Here is a 23552-nt window from a genome sequence, read left to right on the forward strand (position 1 = left end):
AGAATTGACAGGACAGCACAGCTGTGTATTAATAATTAGTCTGGATGTTTTGCAACTCACAGGATCAGGCCTTTACTGTCTGTGGTACTCTTAATATCAGCGTTTGGCCTTAACATTGCCAGGGAAGCTACATCCTTATTTTGTAAGAGGTCATCTTCTTATCCAACAAGCTGCAGCTGTAATCCTCTTTGACATTATGAGTGACCGCTCTGGAAGTGATTACTGTGGGATTTCATACTTTCTTCCCTGCTTATCAAATTCTTTAATGCTTCATTTTTTTTAATTTTTTTTTTTTGTAAAGAAAGTTATCATGCATGAAGTCACAGTAAAGTATCAAGAGGATATGGTCACACTAAAAATATCAGGGACACTGCTTCAAAGGGGATAAATCCCTGCCCACGTGGACAAGTGTGTGGAACAGAGATGGTGTGCGACCCTTTCGTTCTGCTTGTGTCAAGTGCGGTGTACACGTGTGTATGCAGGTAGGGTTTCCTCCAACGTTCCAGCTGAGACTAGAAGTCTGAGCATTTCCTTGCTCTGGGCTAAAGTGATTGCTGCAGCTTTGTTTTCTATTCTGCTTGGCTTGTGAGAAGGCTTGCTGTGCTTTTTAGTATATCCACAGCAAACATGATTTTGTGTTTTGTCTTCGCTGCACATCTGTTGAGGAACAGCAAAGACGTAGTGGCTCAAATAGACTGCAGCTGCAGCAGCCATCTTTCTCATTTGGACTGCGATTCAAGATAAATGCTTTAAAAATTACAGCTTTCTAAAGAAGCATTCTTCCTTTAAAGGTTTTTCTCTCATTCGCTTTTTTAATTAGTAAGCTCATACAGCATATTCTTTGAATAGACTGGGACTGACAGCATTATGGAAATAGTGGGAGTTGCAGAAAATAGAGTTCTAGCTTCTTGTTCTTTAAGATGATGTAAATGTAGGTTTGTCTCTTTCCTTCCCCTGGACTTACATTTATGTAGTTTTCATTTGAAATTAGAGTGATGGGAGATCTACTATCTACAGGCTTGAAAACTTGGCTGGTAAGAGCTGAGCAGACTATTCAGTTCTTCACTAAAAAAAGAACCTGAAGGTAGATATGCCTGTGTTGTTATAATGAGCATCTAATAATTGGTGGGAGACACCTCTGGGAACCTGTAAGCTTCACTGGAAAGGTTGGAAAATGTCCAGATTATCACAGCCTCATTTTGCAAAAAGCCTGGTTAACTTATAGTTGACGTGGTTGGTGGCCCATCCAGAATCGACCCATGAAATATTTCAGTGCCAGTGAATCTGCGTCTCATTCCAGTGAAAATAAAGCTGTATCAGAAAAGTTCTGACCAAGTCTAATATAGTTAGCGCCTGCAAAATCTCCCTGCTGCATTAAAAGCAATGTTTGCCTGTGTGGGGCAGAGATAAACAAAACAGAGCTCTCCTAGTGTGGGAAGTGAAGTCTATGGGAAAGTCTCTTGATTTAGGTTTGTGAATAATTTCATGAGACTTCTAAAGAAATTCCACATGCATTAACATTATAAAAACAACAACAACAACAAAATAACTGGAAAAAAGTTACTATTGTTCATTAGCAGGAAAAATGTTATGTTAATTTATGCCACATGCAATGTCCATAGGGTGGCCCCAAGATCTAAGTCTCTGTGTAATTTCACCAAGGATATTAATTTCCCCACTGTGTTCAATTAAAGCCATCCCTAAGCCAATCTGAGAACAAACAGGATAAAATACGAAGCTATTTCTGAAAATCTGTTGAAGGCAAGAAGTAGTTAAATCTCTTTATTCTTTGGGGGGCATTTATGACTTTTGTAATTAGTGATTAGAACTCAGAAACAAATGTCAAGACTCATATCCTTGCTCTGCCAGGATTTGTTTCATGCAATTTCAACCCGTGTAGACTTGCTGGTCAGTGGAATGAAGAGGGAGACCACCTCCATGGGTGTACAGATGAATCCATAGCTGCAGCTCCCTGTTAGTGGTGGGAGCTTAAATGAGTACCTTAGAACAGACACTTCACTTCCTAAAATGAATGTGACCTAAAACAACTAATTTGCTTTGGACATGTTTTTAACCTTTCTGCATCTCTTGTTCTAATCTGTGAACTGAGGAATGTTACTTTACTGGCTCATGGTCCCTTAACAAGTGCCATTGCTGCCTGTGTCAGCCAAAATTGTTCCACTAAGGAGTTGACCTCATTTTTCAACCTTCACTGTCGTTGTGTCCATCCACAGTCTTACTCTTGTAGGTGAGTGAGTGTAGGAACACCAGACAGAGTAGAGTGAATGTGTGGAGGCAGCAAACCAGTACTGCTAAACTAAAACGTCATCCCCCTTCCTTGGGCGGGGCACTAAAACTTTGAGAGTTTTGGGAATTTTTTTAATCCTTGCCATGTCCACATAGCATTGTGCTTAGTGAGGTCACTGGTTTGTCTGGGAGGCGCGATGGTGTTAATGTGGTGAGGTGCTCCAGTCACACTCTTGCACTTGTTTTTTACGCTGAACAATACCCTGTGTTTTCAGTTTCTATAAGGTGTGAGGCAAAAATCTAGTTCTGCAGTAATGCAGAGGGAAAAAATATTGCTTCATTCCCTGCATTGAAGACTTTGGCATGCTCACGTACAATACCTTGTCTGACTTTCACTTTCTAAAAATAGATATCTCAGCATCCAACAAAAAAGCTGCAGTTTTGCCTTATAAAACAAGAGTTCCGTCAAGAGTTTTGTCATAAATCCTTTTACCTGTAGTATCCATATCAAGGACCAGTAACGCAGTCTAAAATCTTCTGCTGAGTGCAATTCAGTGCAAGGACCTGAACATGCCAAAATGTTACTGTCCATCAGTTGGTCTTTGTGAAGGACTAATGTTCATAAATGAATGTCAGGTAGCTATCTGAAATATTGCTGCCGAGGCTCTGGAGCTGGTGCTGTGTGCCAGCATTTGTATTCCCTCCTTGTGCTTCTGGCGGCTGATTAAAAAATAGCCCTAATAATATGTTCAGTGTCTTCAGCCTGATCAGTCTGTTAAAGCAATCACAGGAATTTCTATGAAGTCTGAAATAAGGCCGGTCTTTATTTTTGTGCAGAGTTTCTGATTTTTGTCTGCAAATTGGACTTTGCTTAAGTGAAGTCTTGCAGAGCAGATTGTTGTAAATTATTACAGAAGGCTTGTTTTCCTGAAGCAGAATGATCCTGTTAATGACAAGCTTGTTCAGCATGATTTTAGCTAAGAATCCAAGAGTTATGTGTACAGGGCTTTGCAGATTGCCACATATTCAGTCCAAAAGCCTCTGACAGACTCTGGAAGAAGAATGCTTCCTCAGGTCCCTTATTTCAACTTAGTATCTTCATGCTTGAAGAGCTTTACATGTGCAAAATATGTGTTGAGCTGTGCTTGGTTTGTTTTTGCATAGCTGGTGCTTTTGGAAGTATTTTTCTCCACTGCCTTGGGGTCATTGCAAATGTCTGTGCTGGCATTTGGAAGACAAACCACATCCAAATCTTCAACCCAAGAGAATCGAGTATAATTAAATCATTCTTACTTTGCTTTAAGAACTGGGGAAGCTTGAGGATAGTGACATAGTTAAACATGTCTGGAGATACCGAAAGTATTTTGATGCTACTATCTTGTTGGGCCAAATTGCACTGATTTTTCTGTCTTTGTTGGGTAGAGAATGTTTAATGAACGTTTAGCCCTTCGTGGCTGTTTATGGCTTTAGGATAAGGTGCTATCTCTTTTACCTGCTCACTGATGTCAATTGAATGTGGTTCTGTGGAAAAAATTAACCCTGGATTGAAAATGTATTTGAATTGTCAATAGCTTCTTTCTTTAAAACAAGAATGAGATCACATCTTCAGTAGGTGTCTCAGCATACTGCTTCCAATGCCATATTATGCTTTCTTTTCCTTCACAAGATGTCTTCTTTCCCAAATAAATGCAATGAATTATGTATAGCAGCTTTCAGCAATGCTGTATTAGGGAATTTTGTCTTTGTACTTTAGACCAGTGTAATGAAAAATTAAATATTAATACAACCTCAGAATTTTTCTCAAATGTTTATAATATGAGACAATATATTTAAGAGGCATTGAATGGAGGTGGTGTTTTTGCATTTGTTTTTTGTTGTCTTGCAAGCCGGGACTAATTAGGGTTCTACAAGTAATGTAAATTAAACATTACCAGATAGCAAAGTGGTTGCTAGAAAGCAAGTAGGAATCTTTTATTCTACAGAAATCTAGGAAATGGGAGTGTCTGACATTTGCTAAGTTTACAATGGGAATGGTGTAGATAGCTGATACTGTATACTCAGCATTTCAAATGCCGCTTATTTCTCTCAGAGAGATGAAAGAAGTGGCAATTACTTTGGGTGGCTCATTTTGCAGTGGCCTTTGCTACTTGATTCAACAGGCTTATGAGAAATGGTGTCACTTGCTCTTCTGACACTTGCGAGAAGGTGCCATTCTTAGTTCTGATTGGTCTTATTTACTAAAGTCTGTGCAAAATTTCATTGTGAATAAGTTATTCCTGAAGAGAGAAGAAAGTTTGTCTCTTTACAGCCCTTGTATTAAAGTGATAAGCTAACAGTTCGTTCAGTTGCTCCCAGTCCTGGCTGAATTCTGGGCATTGCTGATTCTGCTGCAGTTGCAGTATTAACAGCACTCCTTTAATCATTCAAGGCGTTATCTACTGTTGTCAGCTGCTTCTCCCACTTGGTGTGCATCAACGGGATCTTTTAATCAGTCCTTGGAGCCATGCATATGCACTGCTTCCTGTTTATAATTAACTGTAATTATGGATGGAGATCAGCCCAAGCCATAAAATGTAAATTTCAATATTTACTATCTTAATAAGAAGATTTGGTGAAGATAAAGGGCTTGATTTCTAATTTTCACTGTCACAATAGTGTGAAGGAGTCTGAGTGACAGCGTTGTTGAAATTAGTATAACTGCAGCTTGCACCCACACTATGATTTTCTTACTGCAGACTGCTATAAATCAAAGAGATCATGTCATGGATACAATAAAATGCTGCCTCAGGGGAGCTGAGACAGCAGAGAACAATTTGCAGGGACCCCAAGAGGTGAGTTTGTCCACATATGTGCTAGAAAGCATTCTGAGATCTTCGTACAATCCTTTGTGGTAGCTATTCACCTTAGTTATGAGTGGAATTTCTGCTCAGGAAGGGGAACGTTCACGTTTATGTCAATGCTGAGGTTACATTCCAGGCGTAAGCATTATCCAGGTGCACACAGAGTTGCTGCTTACAGCTGCACCAGCATGTGCTGTCACAGATGCTGATGTGTAGGGAAGTGAGCTCTGTGTTGAGCTGCTGGGTTGGCGTGCTAACACCACAGTCATGTTCTAAAAGCTTTAATGGAAAAATACACCCGTTAAGTAATACTGGGATTCATAACAATGATTCAGTGGTCTCTATGACTTAAGTTCTATGTGAGTGTTTAGCTTTTCTGGGAAGACAGTTACTTTCTTGTTTATATTTGGGAGTCAAATCTTACATGTTGTGCAAATAACGTGATTTTGGCTGCTCCTGCTGCATGTAACGTGTTGCTGTGTTGATACCTGCTGGTGGAGTGAAGCAGGAAGGGATGCATTTATGCACATTACTGTTGATTGCATTTAATGAAAAAAGTGAAGTATGAGGGAAATTAGGAAACAGTGCTCTGGAGTTCTTCATTTTGGAACAAAGAATCAGTGTTCCAGAGCCCTGTAATCAAAGTACGGTGAACAGCCACTGAAGGTGTCTCACATCCTGGCTGTAGGATTTTCTTCCTTAAGTCACTTCCAGACCCCAGAAGCTGACATTGCTTATGTAGTTATTTTGTAAAGTTCTAGTGGCTTTTAAACATTTTTAGAGTTAAATTTTAACTAGGCACATTGCCACTGCAGCAGAACAGTTGCAACATTTGGCTGCATGTCTAGAAAGGCTCAGAAGCTTATCAGGTATTTAAATACAAATAAATATTGTAATCTCTTACTGCTGTTCTAACTGTTAAGAAAACATTTAGCTTCTTCGCTTACTAAGCGTGCATGTCTGAGTCCTATTAGAAGACACACCGAATGGTTGTTTGCTCAGGGAAAAAGAGACATGGTACATTATGAGGTGATTACCTTCAATTTAAAAATAGATACGTCTGAGTGAAGGAGGCTGTTATGTCTCCAGACTGGAGCTGCATACAGTATTCTGTCTGCGTGGAAACTCTTACACGTGTTCGTACTACTTGACATACTGATTATGATTGTGTACAAGCACTCTGTTTTAAAGCATGGCTTGACAGTGTTCCCTAACTCTTGGCCTGACACCTGTGATAGTATTTCTGTCAGCACTGCAATTCAGAGCCATTACTGCAGGACACTTCAGCAGTTTCCTATTACAAAATCTGGCAAGTGATACCAGGCTGCCCAGGGCCCCATCCAACCTGCTCTCGAGCCTCTCCAGGTATGGAGCACCCAAGGTGCTCTGGGCAGCCTTTGCCAGTGCCTTGCTGCCCTCTCAGTGGAATATTTCCGTGACATCTAACCTCAGTTTCTTCTTTAAATTTAAAGCCTTCCCCTCTGTCCTATCACTATCCACCTGTATGGGAATTTGATTTCCCTTCTGTTTATAAGCCCCGCTTAAGTACTGGAAGACATGGAGGGTGCTTGAAGCAAAATAGCTTCTTATTTAAACTTGTCTGCCTACGGAGGGTCTAACCTGAAACTGATGATCTGTGTGCCTGTTGGGATTCAGATCAGGATCTCTAGTGGAAAGACTTACTATCCAAAATGGTCCCGGATCAGCCTTCTTATGAAGCCTTCAGTTTGAAAATTTGCTCGCGAGGAGCTAGAATAGCAGTCTGTGTTGATTTTTGGACCAATTAAATATTCAGTTGCAATACATAGAGCTAAATACACTTTGGAGTGAGAAAGTGCAGCAGTGATTGGCTGTGTGTGTATTTCATACTGCTGAGCATATGTTCCAGGACAAGCTGAAGCAATAGGCCAGAAACTTTAAAGTGTTTTAATATCAAGATCCTGTGGGCCTCCATATTTAGGATCAAAGAGGCTCAAATATTGCATCTTGGAGATACCAGTTGTAGGAATTTACCCAACTGGTCCACAGTGATCAGGGAAGCAGGTACCTACTGCTACTCAAAATGGGGTCACTTTGGCTTTAGTACTTGTGCCTGAACTCTGGGGCACTCCAGATGGAAGCTTTGGGGTAACAGCTTTTATAAGATTGAGAATTAGAAAGCTTTGTTTTAATACCTTCCACAGTTGATCAAAGATTTAACTCTTGGATAATTCTTACAGATTAAAAATTAGTACACAATGCTGTCTGTAGAAATCCCCAATTTATCAGAAAATCTGTTCTTGCTGTAGGTATTGCAATTGATTACTGCTAATCAGTGTTGCTAACCTGTATTAATTTCAATTTCCCCTTGCAGTAATGCGTAGAAATCCATTTGGGATGGACATTTGCTGCCGGAAAGGATCCAGAAGCCCACTCCAGGAACTGTATAATCCCACCCAGGTGAGCGTCTTGTGGCTGTGATCAAACTTCCCTGCCTGGTGTACTTAAATTAAAGGTGTTTAGGTCTGTGGGTTTTTTAGCTTGTTTGTTTGTTTCTTTTAATCATTTATATGCAGTAACTGCTGTCTGCTAGGAGAAATGACCCTGGGACCTGCAGAGTTGAGATATAAAGTTCTGCAGTTTGAGCTAAGGGCCAAATTTCTGATGGTTTTTAGTTGCCTAATGATGCAGAGCCCTCAAAGTATTTTTCCTAGGTACCTAAAAGCCTGAGAGTATTTTTTATCTCCTAGCAAGATGCTGAAGCATCCTGATTTAATCTGCCAGTCAACACACAGTGCCAGGTTGGGGTGAGAGTAAGTGACGTGCTGGACATTGAATCAGCAAGTGGAGGAAGGCGGAAAATTGCAATAGTAATATATGAAAATCATTTCTATGGTTTTTAAGTAGCCAGTTGCCCATCCTGTCTTGGTTCATTTCTTCTACAAGATCAAGACAAAGCACAGTAGCTAATGGTCTTCCTTACACTGTGCATTATTTGACACCTGATGGTCTTGATGTGAATCTACAACAATTTCCCTGTGATGTGAAGTACAGGAAAGTTATCTGGAATTTGTATTCTTATTTGTTCTCCTGGATCAATTTATTTCCTATATTCGGCTTGAATTGGCACATTCAGGAGCAACATTTCCTGTTGGCAACTGAGGGGAAGTGCTGCCATTGAGAGAAAATGCCAGCTGACTATTAAACATATTTATTAAGGTTTAACAACCGCCTATTATATATTTATACATCAGTGAATACATTGAGTTCCACTAAATTGGCTGTTAAGGGAAGTGACTATCTCAATAAATCTAACTTGTTAGATTTAACAAGCCAGTAAATGCTTTTAAATACTGTTTGATTATGAAGAGTCTCGCTATGCAGTGTGCAAAATGAAATCTAAGTGATTTAAAATATTTATATGAAGAATTGACAACAACCCAAAGATATGCACTATCTGATACAGAAAGTAGTTAAGCTTCATTAACTCCATAGTATGGTTTTCATGAACATAGGATGACTTTCTAATTCAGTTGGAATTTTGTGCATGGCTGGGAGCATGAGCTTATCATACTAATATACTGGCCTTTATTGACTGCTGTGGGAGTTAGTGTTGCGTAAATGGGAAGTGTTAAAAGGCCTGACTAGTAACGATTGGGTGCTACAAAGGAGAAATATTAGAATTTGCTGCCTAAATTTAAATATTTAAACACTCTTTGCAGATACTCAAGAAGGATGGGTAAGGGAAGAAGCTGTACATTTAATTGTTCTCTTTGGGGTATGCAGCGTGTCAGTTAAGACCTCCTTACCCTTTAACACTGTTAAAGTCAATCCCATAAGAGAGAAACATCTCCATCCATCGAAAGGCTACAATCCCAGTGCCTCTGGCAAGCTAAGTCAGCTGTTTCCTGAAGCAGAGGATGCAGCTGGCAGCTTCATTTTCACCTCTCCTTCCCTTCTGCATGCCCTGACCAAGTAAAGTGTTTGCCTGCCTTTCTGGGCTCTCTTAGGAGGTAGGCAGAAAAGTCAGTGTTTGAGTAAGCACAGCATTTCTTGCAGCCTGTGTTGAACTAAGCAGATGACATTTTTCACTCTGAAGTGCTTCCATCTGCTCAGTGACACTCCTTCTCATCAAGCTTTTATGTTTTGTTTCTTTCTTTGTTTTTAGTAGGTATTTACTCACTTTTTAGATGGGGCCTTGCATGCTGCAGACACTGAGTAATATATCAGGCAAGCAAGTGCATGCAGGAACAAGAGGAGGCAGCAAATAGAGGCCAACATAAGACATCAGTCTGGAAATGACTAATCGGGTCATAATGGGCCCCTAATCGGTTTCTGCAGTTCATGACTGGCCATTTGTGAAGTCAGCTCAGAAGTCAATAAAATACTTATGCAGAAGAATTTGTAATCAAGATCTCTCTCTTGCTGATACATTTAATTGAAACATCCAGTAGATCTTTAACTCTTGGTGTTCAAAACCTGTTGGATTCCTGGAACTGAGAACACAGTACAAGAAGCCCTACAGATATGGCTTTGGATTGCTACAAGCTAGATGAAGTGGCAAATCTTTAAGGATGACTTTAAGGAAACTTTAAATATTTACTATGTCCACATGCATGTTTATCTGGTAATAGGAGTACCCAGCTATGGCTCATCATCCTCTACTATGCAGTACTTTCCACATGCTTTAGGCTTCCTCAGGTAGGCAGCAGTACACAACCATATCTAACTCCTATGCTGTTGCTCCTGGGCTGCCTCCAGCATCTCCAGGAGAGGTAGGTAGAGAAGGGGACTTCATGTGGCTACCTACTCTGAGATTATATTAGGGCCCGTATATCCTAGCTTGCAGAGTCTTCCTGGCTGCTCCATATCAAGGGGAATATTACAACATAGTCAGTTGAAAATGGAGTACTAGATGGGGTCAGAAATCTCTCAGATTTAAAATACCGTATTTTAATATGAATAAGGCATTTTACTGTGTGTTTGGCCTAAGGTTGTGCTGCCTTCATAAAGGCAGATGGAGACAGGTTGATTTACACCAGCTGAGGATTTGACCGTGGGTATTTACTGTGTTGACATATCACAGCCTCTCTGATCCTGCACTGTTTTGTTTCCATCTATGGAGTTGTTTGGGTTGTTTGCAAATGCCAGCTTGTCTTTTGAGATTCTTTTTGGCTTGGTGAATGATTGTGAGAAGGAAAAAGAAAAGAATAGGAAATTTTGACTTGAATATATTCAAATGTAGCAGTGATCTAAGGGTGACTGAACCAGTGGTGTACAGGAGCTGAATTTGTGAGAACTGCAGTTAGATTTTTCAATGGACTGATCATAATTGTTCAGATGCTTCATAGAGAAGGAGAGAATAAATGGGGTGGAGGTAGGACTGAGTTAGTTTAGAATTAAGTGTCTATGACAAAGCCCGTGTGTTATTTCTGTCATAGTTGAGTACATGGCCTTCTGGGTATTGTAAAAGTAGGAATAATGCTTTTGCTCCTTTTCCTTCTTAATAGGGCACAAAGTGAGGAGTGCATTTGTCTGTGGACAAAAGGCTTCTTTTCTAAGGCTTTTACTGCAAGATTTTTTTGTGAGCACTAATATACCATGAGGGAAAGAAAAGTCAATATAAATCAACTGGATTTACACTGACTAAGTGAAAGTGTGGTCCCTGAGTACACGCAGACAGCATGCAGCATGTTTCTGAGACCCTATTTTTTCTTTCATTTTCAGTTAGAAATTACTAATAAGGAGCAGAGGTACCAGTGGCAAATTTGGAGGGCTGAATGAAATGAACCATTTCTTTAATGGGCTTGTTAAAAAGCCAACTTGGATCTGTATTAACCAGAACTATTTCCCTTCTGCCAGATAGTTGTAATGTGGTATAGTTGCGAAAGGGAAAATCTAGATGTGTCAAGGCTCTTCATCTGTGTTCAGTTACAGGTTTGCATTGCATATTGAATATTGTTGTTGGGATTTTTTGTGTATCAAACTCCAGGAAATTAAGAACATGGATAAACAAATATTTTTCAAATTTATTCTTGGAAGACAACATATGGAATTGCGTCTTGTAATTTGCACGACTGAGTACAGCCCCATTGCTCCAAAAATAACAGATAATTGTGTATCGGGTTGTTGAGCTGGAGTTACCAGAAGTTCAGAGTTGGATAATGTCATACTTGAGGGTTGTGCACTATGAGTGGTTGATGTGGATTTGTTTGAAGCAATGAAAATGCTTCTGAACTGCAGCAAATTGCAAGCCAGAATAGATTCCTGATATTGAAGGAAAGGGAAGTAACTTCACCTTTTAGTCAGAATTTGTCTTCTGCTTGTCAAGGTTAGCACCTAATTCCCAGGAAATCTTTGTCTGATCTAACTAGCTCCACCGGTGTAAGCAGCATGGCAGAGGTACAGTCCTTTATCCATTAGGATCCACATCCCAAGGATGACTTTGTTTCTATTTCTAGTTTGACACATTGCCTAACTAACTAATGAGTCAGCATGACAGTTTAAACAAAGGTCAGACTGTTTGTCATTTGTTACTTTCCTTTTCAAACACATTTCTTTTTGTTGAGGAACTGCACTTCTAGGTGGCTGCTTTTTGGTGTAACGGGAGCCAGGTTGCCTCATGAGTTGCTAAACCTGGTGAGTCAGAGCTGCAGACCTCACGTTGCCTTTGTGTTATGAAATTGTATTGGACTGTTTCAGAGCAGTCATTTCAAAAGGACCCATTTCTTTTATGATGTCCACTTTTTTTTTTTTCTTCCCTTCCTTCCTGCCAAGTGAAAAGAAAGTGAGCTACTGCCTTGCAGACAGTGTTTATACATCTTCAGGCCGCAAGTGCTCCTTTTTTAGAGATGCTGCATGGTTATTTGTGGCTCAAGCTGTTTGGATAGCATATGCAAACATCAACCCAGTTCAGCCCACATCCCTTAGCTTTTATCTGGGTTGGTATTTCCTATCTTCAGGTTGATTTCCGTTCATTAGAATGACTCTGGTCAACTGCAACTATTAATGGACAGAGGTTTGTGGGGAGCTCTGTGGTTTGAGCATTGTGTATGTGTTGTCCACAGCACTTGGAATCAGAGGCTCAGATGCTTAAAACTGGTATTTCTGCCCTTGATGATCTTGAGGTACTGGGAGCTCTGCAGCTTATTTCTGTGTTCAGCAGCTTTTTATTCTCAGAAATAAAAGAAACAAAGGGCAGGTCACTGAGTAAGATGAAAAGTCTGGTTTGTCACTGACAGCAGGTGATCATGGCAGGTTACCAGTAGGATAAATGACTCACGATGCTCAGCCAGCACACAACAACCTCTGGCTCACAGGCTTCGTGAGCCAAGCATGTGTCTTTGTCAGTGTCAGCAGGCATGCAAGAAGAGTCTGAGTTGCCAAACAGTTATTGCAATCAAGAGGAGTTTCAGTAAGAAAGGAAGATTACATCAGTGCTGTACTCTAACTTTTCTCCCTTTTTCACTTGTGTGTGTTCTGGCTGCTTTATTTTCTCACAAGGATAGTGATGCAGATACTTTGATAGAGTCATTAAGATTGGAAAAGACCACAAAGATTTTCCAGTCCAACCATCAGCCCGTCGCCACTGTGGCATGTCCACATGGTTCTTGAGCATCTCCAGGGAAAGTGACTCTACCATTTCCTTGGGCAGCCTGATGTGAACTTTGGAGTACAAGAAATAGTGCAGCCTATGTAAAGAACAATGCATTAGAATTTATTGATGCCTTGCATTTGGGGTGAATAGTCATAAGTGCATGTTTGTCCTTCTGTGGACAAGAGGTGACCCAGAAGTTGTACCAGTACTGACAATATACGCTGTGTGATAGATACTGATCTATGCAGGCACATTCATGTGCATAATAGTAGCACGGTAAGTGTAGCTCTTAATTGCAGTATGTGATTGATCATAGATTAAAAACATTGTAATGGAAAAGAATGCAGAATGGATACATAGGGAAGAAAATTCAATGTATAGTGACAAACTTTGGGAATATAATGCTGTTAGATACAATATTGTTGTTTACTAATTATTCTCCCCTGCTGCAGCAAATGCCTGCTGTTGAAAGAGAAAGTAATTGATTTACTCTGTGGATGACTTTGTATGCAAAAGCATTACTTACTGTCGTGGTTGTAAGTCGTAAAACAGCAGCTGGCCTGGGATGAAATATTACATTAACCTTAGCAGAAAAACTGCACTAGTGAAAATGCTTTGTTATTAATTACTGATTACAAATGATAAGAGCCTGTTTTAGATGCTGGGGAAATGATGTAGGGAGGGGGGGAAGGTTTCAGGTACGCTGTGCTTCATATATCGTTCCTTGTAACATATTGGATGCCTTTGTAAGGCAAGAAGAATTAATCAGGCAAGTTTGTACAGTAACTAATGGCAGTTAGGGCCAGAATTATCCTCAGGACTAGTTCATTCAAGTTATTTCAGTGCATTGGGATGGATTTTTAGGCACCTGTGTTTAATAGAAGGCTGCATGAAATGAAACAATACTATTGTCACTAAAAGAAGCTCCGATTTCTCTGTTAGAAAAAGAAGCAGCAGAGATCTCTCTTTCAATCGCTTCAGTCCCTGAGTCGTCTTATTATTTTGAGAGTTCATGCATTTGAATGTAAAGGCTTTCTAGAGGAATACAATTATGGGAATAAGGAGTAATAGAGGAGACGTGGCCAAAACCAAGAGAATTCTATGCGTTGGAGGGGAAAGAGGGTAACATGATTTTCACAGGTGAACATCTGTGTGTGTTATGTGCACTCCCTGCCAGACCAGCACCAGCTGTATGGAGGGGAGAGCCGGGCTGTGTGGTCTGATCAGTGTCTATGAGGATTTCTGTGACTGCTGACTTGAATGAGTTTTATCTGTGTGTTGCTTCTCAGAACCAAGCAATGTTCATACGACTCACCTGCCTATTTCTCTACATTAGGTTCCTCTCTTTCTTCCCTAGGTTGAGATTTTATACGAGCTTGACCAGACTGGTATTATTATACTTCAGAATGCAGAGAGATGTGGCTCTGCTCTAATAACCTCAGTCTGGACCTTGTGGTTATTCACAGTGTAGCCTCTCTCATTTATTTCTGGTGCAGATATTCTCAGGACAGTCTTCTCTACTCAGTGTGGAGTAGCAACTGTTGGTTTAAACATTTGCCTATTTTCCCCGCAGTCTTTGTTGTCAAAGAGGTTTCTTAACTCCATGCAGCAGAACCATACACAGGGCAAGGTAATCTCTGCAAATCCCAGGAGCCCAGCTGTAGCCACTCACTCCCCAAAGAACTGTAAAGAATCCCAGTAGGCATAATTATGACAATGAGAAAAGACAGATGTTTTAAAACTGTCCACAGTGCTTGTATTTCTTATTAGCTATATAGATTTAAAGATAAGGAAGAGCAGGGGATAAAAATGGCAGTTATTTTTCAGAGATCAGATTCCCCAAGTCCCATTTTTACAGACTTAACTGTATCGGATGCAGCTTTTCAGGTCCCATGAACTGATGTGTAACGTTCATGCTCTTTAGCTCTGTACAGTATGAAATGTAAATCCACCTCAGTAATGTGACCAGCTGCACCTTGCCCAAGTTTTTTTTCAGTCAAAGTGCAGTAATCTGCTTGTCTGGTTATGTGCACAGATTCAGAATTGCTCTTCTTTAGGTACTGCAGGCAATGCAAGGTTAAAATACTGTCTCTGGAGAGATGTGGCCACAAGCCACCATGCATTATGACACTGGCATGAAAGGAAATTCCTGGTACTGCTGGGAGGCAAGCTGTAGAGTTTTAGCACAGAGGTGTAGCTAGTTAAATCCAGCCTGGATTATCTAATGAGCCTTTGCTGAAGTCTGTATGGTGCCTGCTCCACTTGCCTGAAGTTCTGGTGAGGTAAGCTTACCCTGTGTGCTGCCTGAATGATGATTTGACTAGTCATCACCTGGGCCAGCCATGCTCTGACTGGTTTCAGTCAGTAACTTTCAGACTTTGCTTCTTAATGATGTGGGAGAGATGTAAAAGTGAAAAAAGTGGAGTTTTATGCTTTACTGCATATGAATATAGCAAAAACAGTGTTTGTAAAGCATGTGTTGTTTTCTCATCTAGAAAAACAACTTGTAATAGTTGTATATCCTGGTGTGGCTAAAGAAAGTTGGCAAGCTTACTGTACGCTGAAGTTTATCTATCTTTCTAGTGCCTGGAAAACCCAGGAAGGGGTGTCTCTGTCATTTCAGTCTTAAATCAGTCCGAACAGTATTCTTAGTGTGGTTCGACCACAAAGGTAAAAGCAAAACATGCATTAAAAAAAATCACAGTATTCCTGCAGTTGAGTTGCATGGAGATTGCCTGCCTGTGCAGTAAGTTAGCAAGCCTCTGTAGTATCAAACTGATGACCTAATAATAAATCCTTCCCCTCCTCCTGTAAACGTGGGCTGTGTCTTTTAGATCATTTTTGGACAAGCGTCTGGGGATTAGTAAGAGGAAGCGGATATTAATTCAATTAGAGGACAGAAGACGAATGTACAAGCTGGCATGGGGAATTGACCCTGGGAGCTGAACGAACAAAGACATCTCTGGCTGTGAGAGGACAGTTTCATCTATTCAAGCCATGTTTGGCTTTCGCTGTGCATACATTTGACTCATGAAATGTTGGTTGAAGGAGTTGTATTTACATAGCAATGGAGTTAATGTCATATTTTGGAAGCTAAGCCTTGATGTCAGTAGATGGAAAGCTGGAGAGCAGATGCACAGTGGTAGCTTTCAGTTCATTCTGATACATTAAATATTCATAACAAGCTCAGCTGAAAGAGAAATGTTTCATTGAACTGGTAAGGAGAAGCTGAAATTGCTGAAACTTCTCCAAAGCATAATGTCTTATTTAATGCAAACTGAATGAAGGTTCCCGTGGTGAAGGTGAGGTGCAGTACAAGGTACTTCCACAATTACTTCTTTCTTCCTTTAAGAGATTGTTATGCCAATGACATCACTCTATAAAATAATAGCCAAGAATTACTGCTTTGAGCAGTTTATGTAGGCACAGCACGGGCTTTTTCCTTTTTTTTTTTTTTTTTTTTTTTTTCCTTTTTTTTTTTTTTTTTTTTCCCCCATAGCTTTGGACCTACAAAAGCATGTGTATGGACTTTCTTACATTTAAATGCTACATATTTACAACCTGGATACAAATCCTCCCACGTCAAGAATGTGCTGTCCCTAAGTGGATATCTGTAGGCTTCTGTCACCCTGTCTGTGTGCTCTTCACCTGGCTTACTGTTGGCCCCGAGTTATGTGAGGGGTCCAGACTCCGTTCTCCCTGCCACATGGATCACTGTGGGCACTCTCCCCTCTGCTTCCACACAGTTTCTTCCCTAAGCAGCGCTTGGCTTCTGGCAAGGTCTGAGTTCATGTGTTTGAGGATAAATTTTAGGCCACAGAAATGACTGTGCTCATGTGAGGCCTAGCTGCCCTGTGTCCCCATCCCCAGCAGCCATGGACTCGCTCACACCACATAAGGAGTGCTCTGATATTGACCCCAAAGAGTCAAGTGCCTGATCATAGGGTGGGGTAGGATCTGCTTCTCCCTGTGAAGCTGCTTCTGGCTGCTTTCTGTCATGTAAACATGGATTAGTAAACTGTGGCAGCTGTGTGCAGGAGGCATGGTTGTCTCCTTGCCAAGGCCACCATCTCTTCTTGCCTTTCCTTGTGCTCCCTATTTCATCCAACCCTGGAGTCTCTTCTGTCTAGTATCATAGAATCCTTAAGAGTTGGAATGAACCTTTGAAGGCCATCTAGTCCAACTCCCCTGCAGTGAGCAGGAATACCACAGCTCGACCAGGCTGCCCAGGGCCTGATCCAGCCTCACCTTGAAAGTCTCCAGGGACAGGGCATCCATCACATCTCTGGGTAACCTGTTCCAGTGCCTCCACTGTCCTCCACTCTGCTCATTCTCCCTTTCCCTTTCATAATTTTTTTAATCGGATCATTGAATCCTAGAATTATTTATGTTGGAAGGGACCTTAAAGCCCATCCAGTTCCAACCCCCTGCCATGGGTAGGGCTGCCACCCACCATCTCAGTCTGCCCAGGATCCCATCCAACCTGGCCTTTATCTGATAAAGACTGGAATATTTTTTGCATGAGGTGTTGTGTGGGTCTGTGGTCATGGCTTTATCAGAAAGCATAGTTAGTCAAAGAATGAAAATGGGCAGTTGATGGCAGAGCAGAGAGAGATGAGATACTTGTTCCTCTGAAAATTATACTGTCATTCATTTTATTATTTTCAGCCAACCAGTGCAAAAACAAGCCAAGCAGAAGAAAAGAATGTTGTCTGTCAGCTGGTAATGTGAGCTCATTGTCTTCTTTTGAGTTTGTAAAAAGCAGTATTACTTTTAATGGGAATGGTGGAGAAAATCTGTTGTGTCAAGGAAATCGTGGCAAGCCAAGTATTCTGCTTATTAAAAATGGAGAGGGCTTGAAAACAAGCAGTGAAAGATCTGTGACTTCACCTCCAACAACCTCTTAAAAAGCCATGGGAGTCTGAGATGTGAGTGCATCAAAGGGCTTTGTTTTCCAGAGGGATGTAACAGATCTCTTTCTGTGCATCCTACTCGTGATTGCTGATTTGCACAGCAATGGGGATGCAGCAGGCAGTCTGGGAGAGTTTTAGAGCATCACCTTCCTGCCATGCCCAGGACAGACTCTTCAGTTTTCACTTGGGCTGTTAAGTGAGTTAGCATATAAAATATTGAAGCTGAAGGAAGAAAACTGCCTTTTTATCAAAGTGTAAATGATCTTGAAACAAAATACATGGCATAAAAGAATGATTTTCTTAGGCAGGTTCAATGAATAATTGATTTCTGCTTCTCATAACATTATCAGTGTAATTAAATCAGGGATGAAGAAGTAAGACGGGGGTATCATCTGTTAGACACTGAACCTCTCTCTTCAGTCACTGGCAAAGCACTGCCATCTGCCATTTAAGACTGTCTCATGCAGGTTCAAGATCTGTCTTGCTGCTAACAAATCAGCGTTGTATGAGCACCAGCATGACAAAAAAAAAATAATAAAAATCTATGTGTTCAGTCATTATCTGCATCAGCAAATAACCTAAATAAACTCCCTTCCTTCTTCGCCAAACTTGCTACTGTCTCTGGAAGCTATGCATAGAAATGATTTCAAGTAATGCACACTCTGGGTTCTTGATTTGTACGAAGAGGCTGCACACTGCTCCCTGTGGGTATGGATTTTGGTGCAGTGAGGCAGTGCAGCTATTCCTATGGGTTTGGCACAGAGCTGTGGAGGTCACTAATTTTGGTCACTCACCAAGATGCAGAAAGTGATTGCTGTTGTGGTTTCTTTTGCTGTTTTGAAGATCAGATATATCAGATGGAATAAGAAAATGGGGTAAGGAAGCAGTCTGGATGTGACTGAGCTTGTCCAGCTCCTATATGAAGCTCTTGTTCCTTCGTATGGATTCTGCTTTGGACAAACTGAGAATGGAGGATAATTGCAGAGACAAAAAAAAGATAAAGCTAAAGATTTAGAAATTAAAGATAAAAATTTATTAGTGTTACAGTTGCCATTACTTTATCCTCCAAAATGAATTCTGAGAAGCAGGTTCTGACTGTTAGTAACACATCCACATGTCACTGCAAGGTTGTCTTGGAGTAATATGCTCCCTTGTGCATCCTCCCTGCCTCGATTTCCTCACTGAAGTGTTAGAGTGTTATAGACTCATTAAGACTGGGAAAGTGCAACTGTCAGCCCAACACTACCATAGTGCTAACCTATGTTCCTCAGTGCCACATCCACATGGTTCTGGAACACCTCCAGGGACAGTGACTGTACCACCTCCCTGGGCAACCTGTGCCACTGCAGCACTGTTCTTTCTGAGAAGTGTTCTTTCCGAGAAGAAATGTTTCCTAATATCCAACCTGAACCTACCCTGGTACAACTTGAGGCCATTACCTCTCATCCTATTGGTAATTACCTGGAATAAGAGGCCTATGCAGTATGTTTCCTTGTAAAGCTGGAGGTTCATGTGAAGTGAGAAATCTAAATGCTGTACTGCTTTGTAGGTTGTTGTTATGGTCCGGTGTCTTTTGAAAATCAGTGAAGATCCTTTAGCTGACTCTCACAGTTGGACATTCCATTCTATCCTGCCTAAGGGAAGTCTCATCCAAAGGCTCCTAAAGTCAGTAGAAAGATTCTCATTCATTATGTTGGCTTAGAGTCAGTTCCTTAGTTGAAGAGGCTTGAGGGAAATATTCCATTCATGTTGTTTGCACTCTGATTGTGCTATAAATACTGTATTGAGCAACTGATCCTTCAGAACTGATGCCTGTTCAGTGATACTCAGTCATGCATACTGAATCCTATCAGATCCTAAATTTTAATGCTGGTTTTGCCATTCTTTGTCACCAGATCATTTTGTATGTCTCCACTTTTCTAAAAGGAGAGATGCCATTTTCCTGCTTCTTAGAGATAGTGTGGTGATGTTATCACTGTCTGTGTAGTGTTCTGATTATAGAAAACAATAGGTATAATTACTGGCTCCTAGTTAGATAGTGCATCTACCAGAACTGCTGTAAGACATCTTAAATTCCTCAGACACTTGAAAGGATACCAAGTATTTGGTATTGAATGTAATGAATTTAAACTCTGTTTCCTGATATACAGAGTTGTTACTTCTGCGTTCAGTAGTAACATCAGGGAGAGCCCATGTTTGTGTGGAGGACTTTACAGACCGCAGGTGGACTCCTTCCTCATGTACAAATGTGAGCATGAATCTCCATACAGCCCAGCTACCACTGAAATCTATGAGTTAGGAAAGTGCCCAGTGCTGCCAACAGGTTTTGTGCCAGTCTAAAAAAAAGCACTGGTTTTGTATGCCCAATGCTTTATTATACTTACCAAATGTATATTTGTAAGCCTGAACTTTGATTCTGCAAAATCTGTTTGCATGACTGGGGATGGTTGGTTCTCTCTCTGTTCTCATTGCCTTGGTTTGAGCTAAAAAAAATAAAAAGCAATTCTTGATGGGGAGACTAATTGTTTCAGCTTGGAATTAAGTAGCTAATTACTAGAAATTCCAATGGCATGGAGTGCATGATGCTACTCATGGTACCCTAGTGTGTCATTGTCACGGATGCCATGTGCGCTCTGCTGAAGTGTGTTAATTAATATATGTGTTTTTTTTTTTATTGGAAAGGGTTAATGCCTGTTTAGTTATTAAGCAGGATTTGAAAACATCAGATGCTGGGAGCTGAGGGCTTTTGGAGAGGCCACGCCGCTGCTGTAGAACACAGAAGACAGGTTTTTAAAGGCTGAAACATTTAGAAAATTTCCTCTTACCTTTCTGCAGTCTGGTGTAAATACATGGCTTGAACAAAGTACTCTGTGATGCTGAAATCCTCTGTACCCCCAGCATCCTGCCAGCCTGTGCCCTGCACTACAACCTGCATATGGGGCTGTATCACAGCTGGCTGCATGTTACCCCCCAACACATCTCTAATCTGAAATGGCTGAAAACATGATAATGTGTCATAACAAATGATGATGAGTATTAAGCTTGATTGGCATCTGGCTCAGACTAACTTCAGATGAAGTGTTGCTATCTTGCTGTATTTTCTATTGCAGAGGATTTCCCAGCTGCTAACTGGTGTCTCCTGTTTGTCTTTGGAAACAAAATTATTTATTGTGTTCATTGTTTTGAAGTGAGGCATGCTCTAGTACTGAGAATTAACAGCAGTCTCCTATGCTTAACGCCTGAGGGCATAAATGTAACTTGTTTAAATATCATTCTTCAATTATCCTTTGAATGGTCTGCCTTCCAGCTCCTCCCCTCTGACTGCCTATCAGAAAGATGATACATCTGCTCTTTCACTTCATTTCCCTAAATTGTAATCCAGCACTGTCTGGATAGCAAAACTGAAAAGAAATGTCTGGCTGGAACTGCATTCTTTGCTTTTATTGCTGAAAAATGCATTAATGGTCCTATATCAAATATATCCATTGAACAGATCATTCAATTTCCTTCCACGTTTAATTCTTTCTAATAAAAAGTATACCTAGGCACACTCTGACATTCTCTCCAGGCAGTAAAGGCCAAGCTCAGTTTGTTTTTTTACGTTATAATTTTGTGAAATCTAAGAATAGATTTCAGTAAATAGCTTGTTGACCCCTCATTTGTTTAAAAATAGCTAAAAGATTATAGCCCCTTACTATTTCTGCTCTTAAATTGCCATTTGCATTGCTTTGTATAGTACAGCCTGCCACTGGAGATTATATTTAGATGTAGGGTAAAAGCTCCAATAAGCCTGTGTGTCTTCAGCTGAAATCTATTTCCAGTCTGGCTGGGGCAATTAGAAAAGCGAGCGATTCATTCAGGTTTCTGGCTGTGAAGTCTCAAGGCCAGGCATTCAGGCGCTTTGGAAAGCGCTTCCTTGTCTATCTGCATTCAGAGGAAAAAAAGATGGAGGGAGAACTCCAATTGCTTGTCTTTGAGGCTTATTTTTTTCCGTTTTTGTAGAGGCTTTACGAACATCCTTGAATCAGCAAAGGGATGCAAGCAATGTATCTCGATCTACCAAATACCTTTATGTGTTTGCCTTTTGCAAGGCAGCCCTGCCAAGAGGTGTGTGTCAGAAGAGGTTTGCATCCAGTAGTCCATGGTCCAACACAGCCAGCAGCTCCTGAATGAGAAGAACCCTAATTGCAAGGCTGGTGCTGTCAGCATTAGAGGTGCTCTATCAGCCCGGTGCAAAGCAGAGCTTTTGGCTCCAGCCCACTCATCGCATACATCCTTTTAGTACAGTAGAGATGGTTGTGTGTGTGTATTCAAGGCAGCATTCATCTCCCTGCAGTATTTGGCTCCAGTAATTATCAGCATTTGGCTGTTCTCAGAAGTGCTGAAATTCTGTGGAGAACATGAGCCCCATTAAGGCTCCCTGCTTCTCTTTGCATACAGACAGAACATCGTGTGCAGTCGCTGGGCTTTCCAAGCTGGCTTTTAGTCTTGAAGCATCACATGTGTACTTATTTTAGCGCATCTCTAAAGGTGCATGAGGCAAAAAAAAACAGAAAAAAAAATCCAACGGTTTGGAGAAAATAATATGATGGGGAAATTAATTGGTGTTTTGGAGCATGAGCTTCTGATAAAATTAAAAATCCATGATTATTCAGTAGCTAAGGAAAATAAAGCCACAGCAGAAAAAAATAAAACAAAATCCTGCTGATCTGCCCTTTTAGAACAGAGCTAACATCAATAATTCTTGCATTGCGCATTAAGTTTTAATGCGTAGACAGGCTCTCTGCACATAGTGGGGCGTCTGTTGGGTCATCAGTGTGAACTGATAAATGTCTGTCATATGAAGAAAGTATTACAGAGAAAGCCAAGCTAAGTGAATCATTTAGTTGTCATTAGTCATTTTTCATTAATATTTGTAAGCGTAGTATTATCCATTACGCATTAGGTAGGATAGAGAGGATAACACAATGTGCTTTATCCCATGAACAAAGGCTTTGTCTGAAATACATGGTAGAATCACAGAATTCTGTAGGAATGGTAGGAGGTGATCAGGATGAGTGCTTCAGGTCTGGTCTTATTGGTGTATCTGTGTCTTTTTTTTTTTTTTTTTTTTTTTATTTAAGACTATGAAAATCTAGATGGGAACAGAAATAATTTCATCACGTGGTTTGACATTAACCAGCACCCACCATTTACGTTCATGGGAATCAAATAAGTAATAAGTGTGCTGGAAAGGAATATCTGTAAGCGCATTTAATACCATGGATTAAAAGTAGCATCCAGAAAGGCATTTCCACAAAGGTGTTATACCATCCGGAGCATCTTTGTGGTGCATGTGGGCTCTAAGCGCCTTCAGCTGCAATCTTTAAGGCTTTGCTATGTGCAGTGTAAGTGGGGATGGGGGCAGGAGGGTACCTGGAAACAGCCATAATCCCAAGGATCCCACTGGACTCTTGTCAGCCTGGAAGGGTTACATTCATAAATGTATCTTACATTCATAAATTTTTCCCCAGGATAATACACCTCTGCTAACTTGCACTTTTTCCTCTTAATCTGTTATTTTTTATCACTTTCTGTTCTAAAGTCCCAAGTACTGCATTATATATCCCCAAATGATGGCATGGTCATGCATGTAGCTGATGATATATCCTTCCCAAAGTGCTGTGAAGTTGCCAGGTAGATGTGACAGGAAGGCTCGTCAGCATGGATTTAGCATTTCTCCTGCTGGTTTTTGCATCATTCTTGACATGCATCGATACTGTTCCACTTGCAGAGCTATTTTCCAGTAACCTCAGAAGCTCCAAGAAAGAAATTTAAAAAAAGAAAGAAATTGGAAATGCTTACAAATTTCTTCAGTTTCTTTTCCCTTCTGTGAGAAAAGTGAAAATCAGTCTGATGGCTCAATATCTCTGAAAGCAAGAAGAGAACATCGTGGTTCTCTTTGGTAAAATGAGATATTGCCTTCCAAAGCTTCTA

The 23552-nt window shown here is 40.7% G+C and overlaps 1 protein-coding gene across 2 annotated transcripts in view; it reads left to right on the plus strand.

Annotated features, from left to right (window-relative positions):
- The window catches only part of CHST11 (carbohydrate sulfotransferase 11), a 148659-nt gene that overhangs the window by 54814 nt on the left and 70293 nt on the right, over positions 1-23552 (plus strand). For both annotated transcript variants that reach the window (XM_015864524.3, XM_015864533.3), the window contains exon 2: positions 7441-7526. In XM_015864524.3, coding sequence (XP_015720010.2) covers positions 7441-7526 — 86 coding nt within the window. The remainder of the gene's footprint in view (positions 1-7440; positions 7527-23552) is intronic.

The sequence above is a fragment of the Coturnix japonica genome, chromosome 1 (genome assembly GCF_054131305.1).
Source record: "Coturnix japonica strain WE chromosome 1, WE-NBRP24, whole genome shotgun sequence".
NCBI classification, from domain to species: domain Eukaryota; kingdom Metazoa; phylum Chordata; class Aves; order Galliformes; family Phasianidae; genus Coturnix; species Coturnix japonica.